This window comes from Trachypithecus francoisi, unplaced genomic scaffold, assembly GCF_009764315.1.
Source record: "Trachypithecus francoisi isolate TF-2019V2 unplaced genomic scaffold, Tfra_2.0 Lachesis_group4, whole genome shotgun sequence".
NCBI classification, from domain to species: Eukaryota; Metazoa; Chordata; class Mammalia; order Primates; family Cercopithecidae; genus Trachypithecus; species Trachypithecus francoisi.
In genome coordinates, this window is record NW_022681469.1 from 102029599 (window position 1) to 102042865 (window position 13267).

Here is a 13267-nt window from a genome sequence, read left to right on the forward strand (position 1 = left end):
CCACGTTGTTACACCGCGGACTCTTCTGTGGGACTCAGCTCTGGTCTCTTTTCCCGTGGGCATCCGCAGCCCCTAACAGCACTGCAACTGTAAATCCTCAATAATTGCTTGCTGATCGGTGGGAATAATTTTCCCAGTATACGCCTTGCCTAACTCGGTCATTTCAGGCACTGGAAAGGCCAATGGCTAACGTGGCATCATCATAAAGTGAAACTTCTGCCTCCTAAGTCCGCCGCTTCCTTGTGTAGCACTTTCCTCAAGCACCACCCAGCCTCAGTTTCCTCTCCTGTAATAAGAGCGTCAGCTATGGGATTGGTAGATATGTTCCACATCAGCAAATTCCAGAAGTCTATCACATTGGGCAAACCCAAATTCGAAAGGACAGGACAAGCTATTTGGAATAGATGGTAAGGGGCGAGTTCTAATTCGATGCTACATTTCACATCAGAGAGCCTCCGGTGACTTTGACAATTACCTTCCTGGGAGGGACAGTGGAGAAGGAACACTATCGGGGCTCCAGGTCATTGCTGGGGACAGTAGCTGGGAGGAAGTGGGCGTGGTGATTTTCCCGACTTCCTTGTTTGGAGTAAACTTCGGCAACATCTGATGGCTAAGGGGTTTGCTTTTCCATCTGTTGACGTGCTTTCTGGAAGCTCCCCCGTCTGCCAGAGAAAACATATCCAGAAGACGCACGACGCCAATCCAGCCATCCCTTGGGTCCCCAAATCCCCCCAGCCACCAGAGACGGAAGGAGAAGCTGAGGTGGAAAACAGAGGTGCCTGGGGCGCGCGGACCCCGCGGCTGGCAGAAAGTAGCCTGGTCAGGCAGGGATCTCCGCACCCACCCGTCAGCCCCGTCCACGCGCTCGGGCGCGCGTCCTCCCTTCCTGACACTCCTCTTGCCGCCTCTGGAGCTTGGAGATGGGGCATTCGCGACGGCTCCTGCCTCCGCCAAGCTCCTAGCCCTTTAGCTGTTGACGTTGGGTCCCCGCGCTTGTCTCCAGGCACTCAGCTGCCAGAGCGCGGCGGGGCTGAGGGTGACAGCGCGGCGCGGCCGGGGCAGAATTCGCCGCCGAGCCCGGGGCTGCTCACTCCGCGGAGGTGGAGGAGGGACCGCGGGACGCTGCTCACTCCGCGGAGGTGGAGGAGGGACCGCGGACGCCGCTGGTTGAGCTGTGAGGTCCCTGCCCGGCCGGCCGAGCCATGACGGACGCCAGCAACAGGAAGGAGGGCTTCAAAAAATGCCGGAGCGCCACTTTCAGCATCGATGGCTACAGCTTCACCATCGGTGAGAACTTTCCACCCCTCTCTGACTCCTGGCTCGGGCAAACGCCCTCCGCGGTGGCGGCCAGAGTTCCTTACTAAGCGGGCAGGGGGAGCTCAGGGGTTGGGCTGGGGCCGGAGGGTGCTCGCCAGGCGGGAGTCCCCGGGAGCGGCGACCGGGTCGGGACAGAAACCGCACCCTGGGCTGTCTCCCCGGCACTCCTCGCGGGCTCCGACCCGGCGTCGCGCGGAAGCTGGTTTTCAGCATCACACCTCCCCGAACCGCTCGGTTTCCTGGCTGATTTTAATAACGCAGGCCGGGGGACAGGAGGGGTGGAAATAGGGCTGGAGACACTGCGATGGAGAGATGAAGATAGGAGTGCCGAGAGAGGGAGACAGAAAGCGACAGGGAGATGTAGACATGATAGAGACACACAGAGCGGTAGGAACATCCAGACACGGGGACGCTGATAGAAACACCTAGACCCCAGAGATAGAGACGGACGTCAAGACAGACTAGTAGAGTGACAGAGACGTGGAGACAGGGACTGAAACAAGAGAGGAGAGGCTGAGAGAGGCAGAGACTGGGGAATTCAGAGAGAGAGAGAGATTGAGATTGAACAATAGTTTCTAATAAAAGTTGAAACAAAGGAAAAGGGACACATGAAGAGAGAGAAGAGAACAGAGAGATTCAGAAAAATAAAGCAGAAAAAGAGGCCAATTCAGTCTCAGAGAGAGAGGCCGCAGGGAGGGGGGATCATATGTCATGCTACCGAAAGTATTGGAGAAAAAGCTGTGATGTCTCTGAGCTGCAGGTGGTGGTTTCCTCTCCTGCCCTTGGGACTCCCAGTGGCTCCTGTTTTCTTTCCCCCAAAACCCTTCACCAGGAGGGGGACCACAGGGGGTTGTGGGGACCCTCAGGGAGCAGCAGGGCCACAGGGTTGACCCTGTGGAAGCCTAGCATTTGAAGAGGTGGGTCTTTGATACTGCTACCTTCCGTCCCATGCTGTGGCTGTTTTGAAACAACTTGTCAGGGATTGCCTCCACATCTTCCTTGGAGGTGAGTAGAACTCAAGTCCCAGGTAGAGCCCTGGAGGCCTGCTCCTTGGGACTTCAGCCTCTGGAGAACAACAGGACAGAGGCAGGAGCTACTCTGATTCCTACTTTTGGAAGTACTCAAGTTACTGTGGTCTTAAGCTGAACTGAACCCCAAAGCCTTTGAAAATGAAGGGGTAGGTTATTTTGCTTTCTGTGGACTGTGTCTGCTTGGATGTGTATCAGGAAAGTACCAGGGCCAAGAAGAGACCAAGGAAAGGATCTCATCTGAGGGCCACTTTTGTTCTTAATGAAGTCACCCAAGGTTTCTGAGGCATGGACTGAACACTTGCCCTTCTGCAAACGTACCAAATCCCACCCCTCTGAGCCTTTACCTAGGCTGTTCCCGCAGGCAGGAACACCATTCCCCCAGCACAGCATTGAGAAATCTTGTCTATGCTTTAGATCCCAGCTCTCACTTTCCACCTCTTCCGCTGTCCATCCCCATCAGAAAGAATTTCTTCCTTGGCACCCCCTCCAGTCTTGGAGTTCTCTGTTGGAGCTCACACCCTGCCTTGAATCAGTTATTTAGGCACCTGTTGGTAGTCCTCATTGCATTAACAATTCCTTAAGGGTGAGACTGCTTATGTATATTTCTCTCTCAAATGGTGTTGGTGGGTGCTAAGGGAGTGTTTGTAGAAAAGAATTAAAGGTTGCTAAAGTCAAAAGTGTTTCATTAATGGGTCATTGTCATGTTAAATTGGTTTTCTTGACTCTGGTAAGCAAATTCTCAAAAGTTATACCAGGTTGTCCTTATGAGATCTTATCCTCCAAAGTGTGGCTTTCTAAAATCCAGGATCATAGTGTGGTCCTCCTCCTCCTGACGTTTTCCCTTTCTGTTAGAAGAGATGGTCTAGCAGATTGGTATGGTCTGGTGGTCAGTAGAGACTCTAAAAATGAACTGGTCGCTTCCAAGTGAGATAGCTGCCAACTTATTTCAGATTGCTGAGAATTTATTCATTCACTTATTTCTGCTTATTCTTCTTCCCTCCCCCTTTCCACATTTATTCAATTTTACTATATTAAGAGATACAATTTAGCACAATGCCTGCCACACCGCAAACATTCAATAAATGATAATTGTAATTATTCAAGGCACTAAGCTAATATCATGGAGAGTTTATGAAGATAAATCAGACTTAGAATCTGTGTTCAAGGAGTTTGTATTCTTGGGGCGATGTGATATGTTCATACATAACCATTTTAAAAAGCAGAAATTAGTAAGTTGCTAGAGAGACATTTAATAAATTTTAGGCCAAGTTTAGAAAATACAATAATAAAAAAGAAAGAAAATCAACTGTCATTTTATCATCCAATGCTAATTATTATTAATTCTTGTATATACTTCTAATATGTACATTGTTTTTACAAAATGAAATCATAATTTTTGAAAAATGTGTTATTTAAAAAAATTATTAGTTTTGTTTCATGCTATATATAAAGTATTTTACAAATCAACTTCCTAATGTTGTGCTACTTAGGTTACTTTTAATTTTCACCATAATAAACACTGATAAAAAACTAAATCTTTGAGTATATCCATGAGTACTTTTTTTGAGACAGAGCCTCTCTCTGTTGCCCAGGCTGGAGTGCAATGGTGTGATCTCAGCTCACTGCAAGCTCTGCTTCCCGGGTTCACACCATTCTCCTGCCTCAGCCTCCCGAGTAGCTGGGACTACAGGTGCCCGCCACCACGCCCGACTAATTTTTTTTGTATTTTTAGTAGAGACAGGATTTCACTGTGTTAGCCAGGATGGTCTTGATCTCCTGACCTCGTGATCCACCTACCTCAGCCTCCTAAAGTACTGGGATTACAGGCATGAGCCATTGTGCCTAGCCCATGAGTACTTTTTAAAGATAACCTTCTAGAAGCTTAATTGCTTAGTCCAAGAGTATGAACATTTTTAGGAACTTTAAAACATATTGCTCAACTGCCTTCTGAAAAGATTTACCAGCTTCTACTCCCATCAGCAATGTTCTGACAGCTCTGAAAGGTAGCTGTTATGACCCCTGTTTTAGGAGAAGAAACTCCCAAGACTCCAGAGGAAATAATTTGCCAGAAGACATACAGCTAGGAGGTGGCAGAGTTGGGTTCAAACCACATCTGCCCTGACTCCTCAGCCTGGGGTTTGTCCCATACACCATGTGGCCTCCCACAGTGGACTTTATTTCTGCTGGACCCTTGGGACTAGCCCATCATCCTGCAGAAGAGAGATCTGGGAGTTTGTTAGCTCTGCTTAACCAGCCTAGGCTGGAGCAAAACCAGAAAGAGATGGGACCATTGCTGCAGGTGGGACAGGGTGGGGTTGCTGCTCCCTGGAGGAAGATCAGGTAGAAGAAACAAGGTTAGTTAATCTACCTCACTAAACTCCCTTAGTCCCATGCTTCCCTGTCCTGGGGCAAATGATTTTGCATCCTCTTTATGTAATTTTCTCAGGTCATGAAATGGGTGTGTGGTCAAGAGGTCTGGGAAACAAGACTATGAGATTGAACACGTGCCACATTCAAGCAGTGACTTTCAAAGCACCTTGATGCTTTGAGAGTTCCATCCCTGAGAAACTATTGAACTTATAATGATTGCAGCAAGTGATTATTCTGATGAGCATAATTGAAGGCCATATGTAGAAGTGCAAGTGTTAATTGACTCTGGTGTGGTAGTACTTGTGAAGGAGCATTTGCATATGAAGTGAATGACTGGGGTGCGTAGGTGCAGTACCTTGTATTTCAGAAGAACTTTCCTTCTGGAGTTTGGATGTCTCTTTGGGTTTGTATTAAGTCATTCACAGATTCTTGCTCTCTCCAGAAGGCTGCCTGAAATACAAACAAACACCTCCCCCTCAAAATGATGTATGTCTGCCAAAAACAAAAGCACATTTTTTTCTTTTAAATCACCTGAGTGGGCCCCACTTGATCTCTTTTGATGCTCCTCCCTGTTCATTTTACAGATGAGAAAATGGGACTGAGGGAGGGCCCATCACTTCCCTCCTGCCCTCGGTGATGACCTGCAGGGTGTCAGAAGGAGGTGGGTGAAACCAGAGGCTCAGAGGGATGTGAAGTTGGCGGAGTGAATGTCAAAGAAGCTGCTTCCTTCAAAAATGAACCTATTGGTGTTGTGGAAAATTCTAGGCCTGTACTGAAGAGGTGTTGCTAACAGAGATGTGTTTCCTGTAGCAACGGCCACTGGCTTTTCTGCCTTTTGTTTCTCTCCTTGGGTTGTCCCAGAGGAGGAAAAACAAGAAGCCCCTAGACAGCAATCAGAGGCTCAAGGGGCTGGGAGTTGGGGGTTCCCTGACTTACCCTTGGACAGCAGGGGATGGAGGCCAAACTGAAGGGAAGAGATTTGCTAATGGATGCTCCTCTCAGAGGGGATCTGGGCAGGCAGGGCTCTGTGGGTGGCCGAGGCCTGAATGAATTGGCTGCGCACACTGGGAGTGTGGCCCACTCTCCAGCTGAGGCAGAGAGGCCCCTGGCCTCCTCTGGGGCATATGGTTGAGGACTTTCTGAGCCCAGACTGGTCTCTGTGCTCTCTCAGCTGAGTGTCTTGTCTGCCTTCCATCCGCCTGCTTAAACAAGCAGGCAGTCTGGGTGAAAACAAGAACTTTGGACATTTTACACCTTGTTGGGAGTGATCGCGGGGAGCAAAGAACCCAGTAAGGATTCCATATCTATGGCCATCTCCCAGTGCTCATGGACCTACTTCTCTCCCTCACTTGTATCTCAGAGTCAGAGTCAGGTGCAGCAGGGTGTGCGAAGAGGAGTCTGCAAATGGAGGCTTGCAGTCTCTGCTCTGCTGTTCATCCTCTTCCATTCTGCACCATGGGCAAATCACATTATCTCTGAGCCTCAGTTTCCTCACATGTAAAATGGGGAGTAAGATCCTTAAGTTTTGGCAGTATGGTGAGGATTAAGTGAAGGTTTGCACGAAACAACTGCGCTGTTAACTCTAAAATGCCCTCCAAATGCTTCTTGTTATTAGGGAAAGTTAATGCTGGTTAAAACTGGTGTATGCCACTTCACAGCATTTGCACTTCCACCGAGAGCAGCCCTGTCTTTAGCCTGAGGAGCTCTCATAATGGAGTTGCCACTGTCAGCAAACAATTAGAGTGCACGCTTTTAGGGGGCCAGCTGAGAGCTTGTATTTGCTGTGGGAAACCCTGGGCTTTGGAGTCACACACAGATTTATCAAGCCCATCAGGTGAGCCATTTAACTTCTCTCAGCCTCAATTTTCTTCTCTGAATAAATGGAGGTAGTAACACCTTCCTTGTGGGTGAACCATGGCCAGGGGAATGAAGGGCCATACACAGTGCCTGGCTGTCACACTGTAGGTGTCCATTCAATGTCCTTTCCCTTTGCCTGAAATCATACTGTGAGTAGAGCTGGTGCTGGCTGGGAGTGGGTGAGCATCAGTGATGTGATCCCCAGGATTTGTGACTGCACTCTGTGGGTGGGCAGCCAGGATGCCCTGTACAACTGTGCTGGCCCCTGACACCAGATGAGAGTAAATGTTAAGTGGGTACTGGGCACCCTGCCACCCTCCTATAGGTTGATGCACTTTCCAGAGCCACACAGTGTGCCTGGCATGTCTTCTCAGCCTCCACAGACCTGGACAGGGTCCACCTGGGGCCATGGGGAAGTTGGGAGTGATGGGGAGAATAGTAACGAAGGAATAACAGTCCTGAGCTGGGCTTTGGAATCGGCCTGGAACACAGCAGGAGGAGGGGACCAGGATGGGTAAATTGCACTGAGTAGAGTCCAGAATATAACAGTCTCTGGAGTTAGACACTTGTGGTTCAAATCGAGAACCCCATCTTCCTTTGGTTGTGATCTTAGAGAGGTGGCATTTCATGGCTAATGTTAAGACTCCTAAGCTGTAAAATGGATATAATAAGTAGTATCTACCACACTAGGGTAGGAAATCAAATGAGATAGTGCAACTAGAACACCTAGTAAGGCTGATTGATCCACTGGGCACAGTAAGCCTAGTGATCAGACAGCAATATTTTTAGGATTCCGAAAATATTTTAATTTCTTTTAGAATTGAAAGAAAAAATAAACTTTTAGATTGAAGAAAATACTTGACTTCATAAAATTTCAGTCACGCTCTAAAGATCTGCAGTACAACATCATACACCTAAAAATTTGCTTAGAGGATAGATCTCATGTTAGGTGTTCTTACCTCAACAAATAATAGAGAAGTTAAGAAAACTTAACATTATTGTATTCTTCATTTCAATGGAATCCTAAAATATATTTTAAATTAATTTTTTTTTTTTTTGGTGGAGGAAGGGACCCACAAAAGCAGAAGTTTCTAGGGCCCATGAAAGTCATAATGAAGCTCCGGCTTCTAGTACAGGGCCTGGCACAGTCAAGGCATTCAAAATTGTGAACTATTATTATTGGTAGGTTAATAAATATTTGCTGAACATAACACTGAAGTAGACACTGTAGAAGGGTGGGGGAACCATGGAGAGGAAAAGCACAGACTGGCAGAAAACACATACTGGACACAGAGATGGGGTTAGCCCCTTACTAACTTGCTTTTTGATCCTGGGTAAGTCACTTAACCTGGGCCACGGTTTCTCCATCTGTAAACAAACTGGTTAAGTAAGGAAATCTCTGCAGTTCCTGCCTCTCCCGGAAGAGGTGAGTTTTGAGTCCTGACCCCGGCCTTCCCAGAGTAGATGAGATGCTGGGAATGGCTAAGTGAGGTACACCGGGGATTTGTGATGGATGCTTTGTAGAGTTCAGAGCAAAGAGGAGGCAAACTGCGTACAAAACTAGTTAAGAACTCAGAGGTGAAATTAGTCATGAAGTAAGCATACTACACTTTGTATATACAGCATTGTACAGTTTTCTTACAGTGAAGTTTAATAACCACTGAGCTAAACTCAAGAAAGGACCAAAGGCAAGTCCACGTATAGCTGCCCGGGCCTTCCAGCTATTTCACCTATATGCTAACCATCAAATTCCAGTGGGAAATGGGGACTAGCTGGAGATTTCCAAGTGTTTCTGAGTGCCTGCAGGGCTAACTCCATTCTGATGTGATATGAAACCTTTTTGACTTCAACTCATGTTACAAGATTTGTTATGAAGAATAAACGTACGAATGAATACCAAATTAATAATAGATATAGAAGCATCTAGCATGGATCCTGCTTGATAAATGCTTGTTGGACTTGAGAGGCAGTCTGTGCAGAGATTAAGAGTTGGATTCTGGAGTTTGACTGCCTTGGTTGAATTTTGGCTTCACAGTTTATTAGCTGTGTAATTTTGAACAAGTTACTTAACCTTATTGTATTTCAATGTACTCATCTATTAAATGTAGACAATTACATTACCTACCTCCTAGGGTGTTAGAGGAGTTAGTACACATCAAGCACTCAGAATAGCACCTGGTACAAAGTAAGTTCTACATAAATGTTTTTATTATTATATATTTATAGTTTATATCCATTATAAGATATTTTCATAATATTTTTAACTTGGAAATAATAATAACCAACTCTGAGTCCTGCTTGATCAAATCGCCATATGTACTGTTGTTTGAAAACCTGTAAGGATGACTGTCTTCTGCTTTCTGTTCAATGTTGGCTTTTTTCGTGTGCTTCACTTTTGTGTCTTTGGATAATGATCTCTTGATACTTTATGGTTGTTCTTCATGGATCCATGTTCCCGTTTCCTCAGCTGGTTAACATCTTTCAGGATTTACTGCATCACTTGTGATGGTTTTGCAAAGCGAGTCCCTAGGTGCCAGGCCCTTGTTAGAATGTTAGTTCTCCTAGGCCAGGATGCCAGGTGGAAAGGCAAGTGATACAGAAGACCTGGGCTCTAGACCTAGTTCTGGTACTTCCTAGCTCTGTGGCTGTGGGAATGATCATTCACCTCTGTGACCCTTGGGGCCCTCATTAGTAAATGGAGATAGCAATTCCTTCTTTGTTTCATTGTTGAGAGGGTTCAAGAGGATGAGGAATGTAGGAACCCGGTGTGCTCTAGGTGCCTGTTAATTGGTAGCTGTTAGTTGTGATGATGGAGGGACTCTGAAATCAGGGTGTGGGCAAGACTCCCAGACCCACAGCTGCTTCCCTGGACGGTGCTCACTCACCTGTCCCTGGCTGCCTCCACCAACCCTCCACCAGCTACTTATGTAGCATTCTGGCACGGCTGCAAGTCTATCTTTGTTTTAGGGTAGGATTTCCGACCAGGCCAGGGATCTGGAGTGCCTGTCTCAGCCAAGCTGGGTGCTTCCAGCTGGGTCGGGGTAATTGGTGCCAGCTGCTTTGGGGAGAGCTGGTTGGCATTTCCTGTGCTGCTGGCAGACAGGCACTGGAGTGTGTTGGAACCTTGGCCTGAGAACCAGGCCTTCCCCAGGGAACCCTGGGCAGGCTTAGAGACAGAATTGCTAGAAGTTGATTTTCACTTGGTGGAAGGCAGTGTCTCCTGGACAAGGGTCCAAAGCACCCAAGACTCTGCCCTTGAGTCACAGTACTGCTGCCAGAGTTTGAGAAGAAACCACATTGCAGGAATTGATCTGCTGACTTTGTCTCTGCTTCTCCAAATGGCTGTGCTTCCTCTCTTCGTGGTAACTTCATAGAGTGGCTCAGGTATGATTCCATGGGCTTGGGTAGGAGAAAAGGAGAAAAAACCCCTTCTGGACTTGCATGGACTGCAACCACCAGCATTATAGATAGTCTAATTCAGTTTTCAAAAGTTGAAATTAGACAGATGGGGAAGTGACTTGCTCAAGGTCAAAGTAATAAGTAAGGGTTTCAGTGCATTTCAACTACAGGGCTCTTTCCTGGCTTATTTTTTATTTTTATTTTTTGGTTTTGCTGTGTTGGACCTGTTGAATTACATATTTCATTTCTCAGACATATTGGCTCTTGGAGAGTATCTCAATAAAACTTTTGTAGTGTATATGGTAGAGAGAATATCCCTTCTTTATCTTTGGACAAACCAGAATGTGAATGGATAAGTTGTCATGTTCACCATTTATGAAATAGCTGACCACTTATTTATTTAGTTAGTTTTTAGAGACAGTCTTGCTTTATCACTTAGGCTGGAGTGCAATGGTACGATCAAGGTTCACCACAGCCTTGACCTCCTGGGCTCAAGCGATCCCCCTGCCTCAGCCTTCTGAGTAGCTGGGACTACAGGTGTGCACCACCATGCCCAGCTAACTTATTTTTATTATTTCTAGAGATGGGGCCTCGCTATGTTGCTCAGGCTGATCTTCAACTCGTGGGCTCAAGCAATCCTTCTGCTTTGCCCTCCCAAAGTGTTGGGATTACAGGTATGAGCCACTGTGCCTGGCCTCTGACCACTTTTTTTTTTTTTTAACTTTCTGAGTCTTGTTTCTTAATTTTGTAAAGTAGGAATAATAATATCTGCATATGATGTGACATATGTAAAGTTCTAGCCCAGTAATGACAATTGCAGGTGGTTATAAAAATATTGACTCCTTCCCCTTCCCTTTTCTTCTTCCTAGTTCATGCCAAACCTGAAGGTGTTTCTGCTGGCTTAGATGTTTGCCCAGTAATCACAAATATGGGAACCCTCCAGCCCTTCGGAAGTTACATCTCTCTGAGAGGCCCCAAAAGAAAACTGGCATTGTTTTTCTCTGACTTTGGGCCCAGGGAACACACATTAACACAATAGGATTTAAGCAGTGAGTGAGAAAGTGAATGGATTTCTTTTTTAAAGTGATTAGTTTACAGTTTCTCAGAAAGGTCCACTGTATCTAGTGACTCACCTTTAACAATTGGAAATTACTTTAGCTTTTCAAATTGTATTGAGTCAGTTAGTATTGGAGAGGAATCCATCATCTCTTAAAGAGGGAGCCAGCAGGACTTGAGCCAGACTAGATCCCAACCATCTGCTGGGCCCCACGGAAACCCAATTTTCCAACAGGATGCATTTTCTTCCTTTCTGGTCTGGGTCATTCGTGAGGCCAACTGTTTAAAACAGTGAAAAGTGTTTAAAAGATGCAGAATTTAGTCCAGTTGTGTAAGACTGTAAGCCTGGTCTTAGTGACTATTTCAAGGAGGCTATTTTTTTTTGGGTAATTATGCAAACCATTGCCCTCATGTTGCTGATGATAATGAGAGGCTTTACTATTGGTAAACATTCCCAAACATCAGCTCATTTGATGCTACCAATTCCCCTGAAAGAGAACTATGAGCAGCTCCATTTCATAGATGGAGAAAGGGCTACTTCAGGAAGTCGGAGTGAACCATGACTCCAATCCAGTTTCTACATTTTGTTTTTTAAGACGGAGTGTCACTCTGTTGCCCACGCTGGAGTGTAGTAGCATAATCTTGGCTCACACCAACCTCTACCTCCCAGGTTCAAGTGATTCTCCTGCCTCAGCTTCCCAAGTAGCTGGGAGATGGGGTTTCACCATGTTAGCCAGCCTGGCCTCGAACCCCTGACCTCAAGTGATCTGCCTGCCTGGGCCTCCTAAAGTGTTGGGATTACAGGTGTGAGGCACTGTGCCTGGCCAGTTTCTACATTTTTTAAAGTTTGGGCATTTGAACTAGAAACGTGGGAACCATTGTAGATTCCTTTTCCTGTGCAGATTCCCACCCTCACCTCATCTAATTAGTATTTAAAGTCTGTAGGCTTTTTGATCCTGCTGCCCTTCCATTTAAAACCCAGGAGGGAGACTCCCATTGGATGCAGGATCAAGCCCACATTCCCAGGTAGGGCCCATGGGCCTTCCATGACCTGGCCTTTGCTTTTCTCTGGACTCGTATTTTGCAGTGCATTGCCTGCACATGGGCTGTAACCACTCACTTAGCCCGTCTTTACGCAGTGCATTCTTTATGGCAGTGACTGTGTTAGGCACTAGGGATATTATGTGAGCAAACAAGCCAGCCCTGATGACATGGTGTTGACAGCCTAGTGGGGCCCACAGACATTGGTATAACTGTGCTTCGTCCTCTGATGGCAAGGCCAGGGTGCTGTGGTCATGCCCAGCAGGGTTATCTAATCTGTCTGGGGGTTGGGATTGGCTTCCCTGGTGAAGGGTGTTGGGGAGGTGATGGGAGAGCCTCCAGGTGGATCAGGCAGCCTGTGCAGAGGCCCTGTGGCTGGAGGGAGGAGATGGGATATTGAGGGCTGTGAGAGCATTAAGAAGAGACTGGAGAGGTGATTATATGAGGCCTTATAGGCCCACTGGAGGATTTTGTTTTTTTCTCCAAGAGCAGTGGAAGGCAGTTGGCCATTTTAGGGAGAGGGGACGAGATCAGATTTGTGTTTATAAACACACGCTCTGGCTATGCTGTGGAGAATCAGTTGCTGAGTGTTTGCTGAATGTTCTTGCTATTATGTAGTAATAATAACTAGCCATTTCTGTGTGACCTGCATTCTTCCTTTCTATCTGGGCCTTCCTGTAGCCTTCTGGGTATTAGTTCTCTCTTTCAAACAAACCAGGCAAACTTTTAGGCTGCCAGAGCGGTAGGTGGTCCTTGGGGGCTGGAGGCTGTCTTAATTTTCCTAATTACTTAATTCATTTTGTAACAAAATGAAGATAGCATTATTAATTTTATTTGCCTGTAAAAATGATCCATGTTCATTTTAGGAACTCAGGAAAGAAAACCTCATTATCCAGAGATGACCTCTTAATATCCTATCCTTGATCCACATAATATTCTATTGCAGTTCTATTTAAATGGGATCATACATGTTATTCTAGTACCTGCTTTTAAAACTTAATTGTATATATGGAAATTTTAAATTAGTCAGCTCTCTTGGTCTCTCTAACTTAGTGCCTAGGCTCTCTTTTGTGTTTGTATCAGCTTCCCTAATCCTGAATGCCCCATGAGGCGGGTGAAACTTTTCTGAGTATTTCACAGCATGGCCTATTTTGGCAGAGGTGTCTCACAAATTATATGCAAATATATTTTATATA

At 46.2% G+C, this 13267-nt stretch overlaps 1 protein-coding gene across 4 annotated transcripts in view; it reads left to right on the plus strand.

Moving 5' to 3' along the window:
* The first annotated feature begins 669 nt into the window (after nt 1-669).
* The window catches only part of PDE1C (phosphodiesterase 1C), a 564336-nt gene continuing 551738 nt past the window's right edge, over nt 670-13267 (plus strand). Inside the window, exons 1-2 of one of the 4 annotated variants that reach the window (XM_033192699.1) lie at nt 670-1100; nt 1140-1287. In XM_033192699.1, the coding sequence (XP_033048590.1) occupies nt 1203-1287 (85 nt within the window). In that variant the 5' untranslated portion in view covers nt 670-1100; nt 1140-1202. The remainder of the gene's footprint in view (nt 1101-1139; nt 1288-13267) is intronic. The other 3 variants (XM_033192698.1, XM_033192700.1, XM_033192706.1) reach the window with 3 other exon arrangements.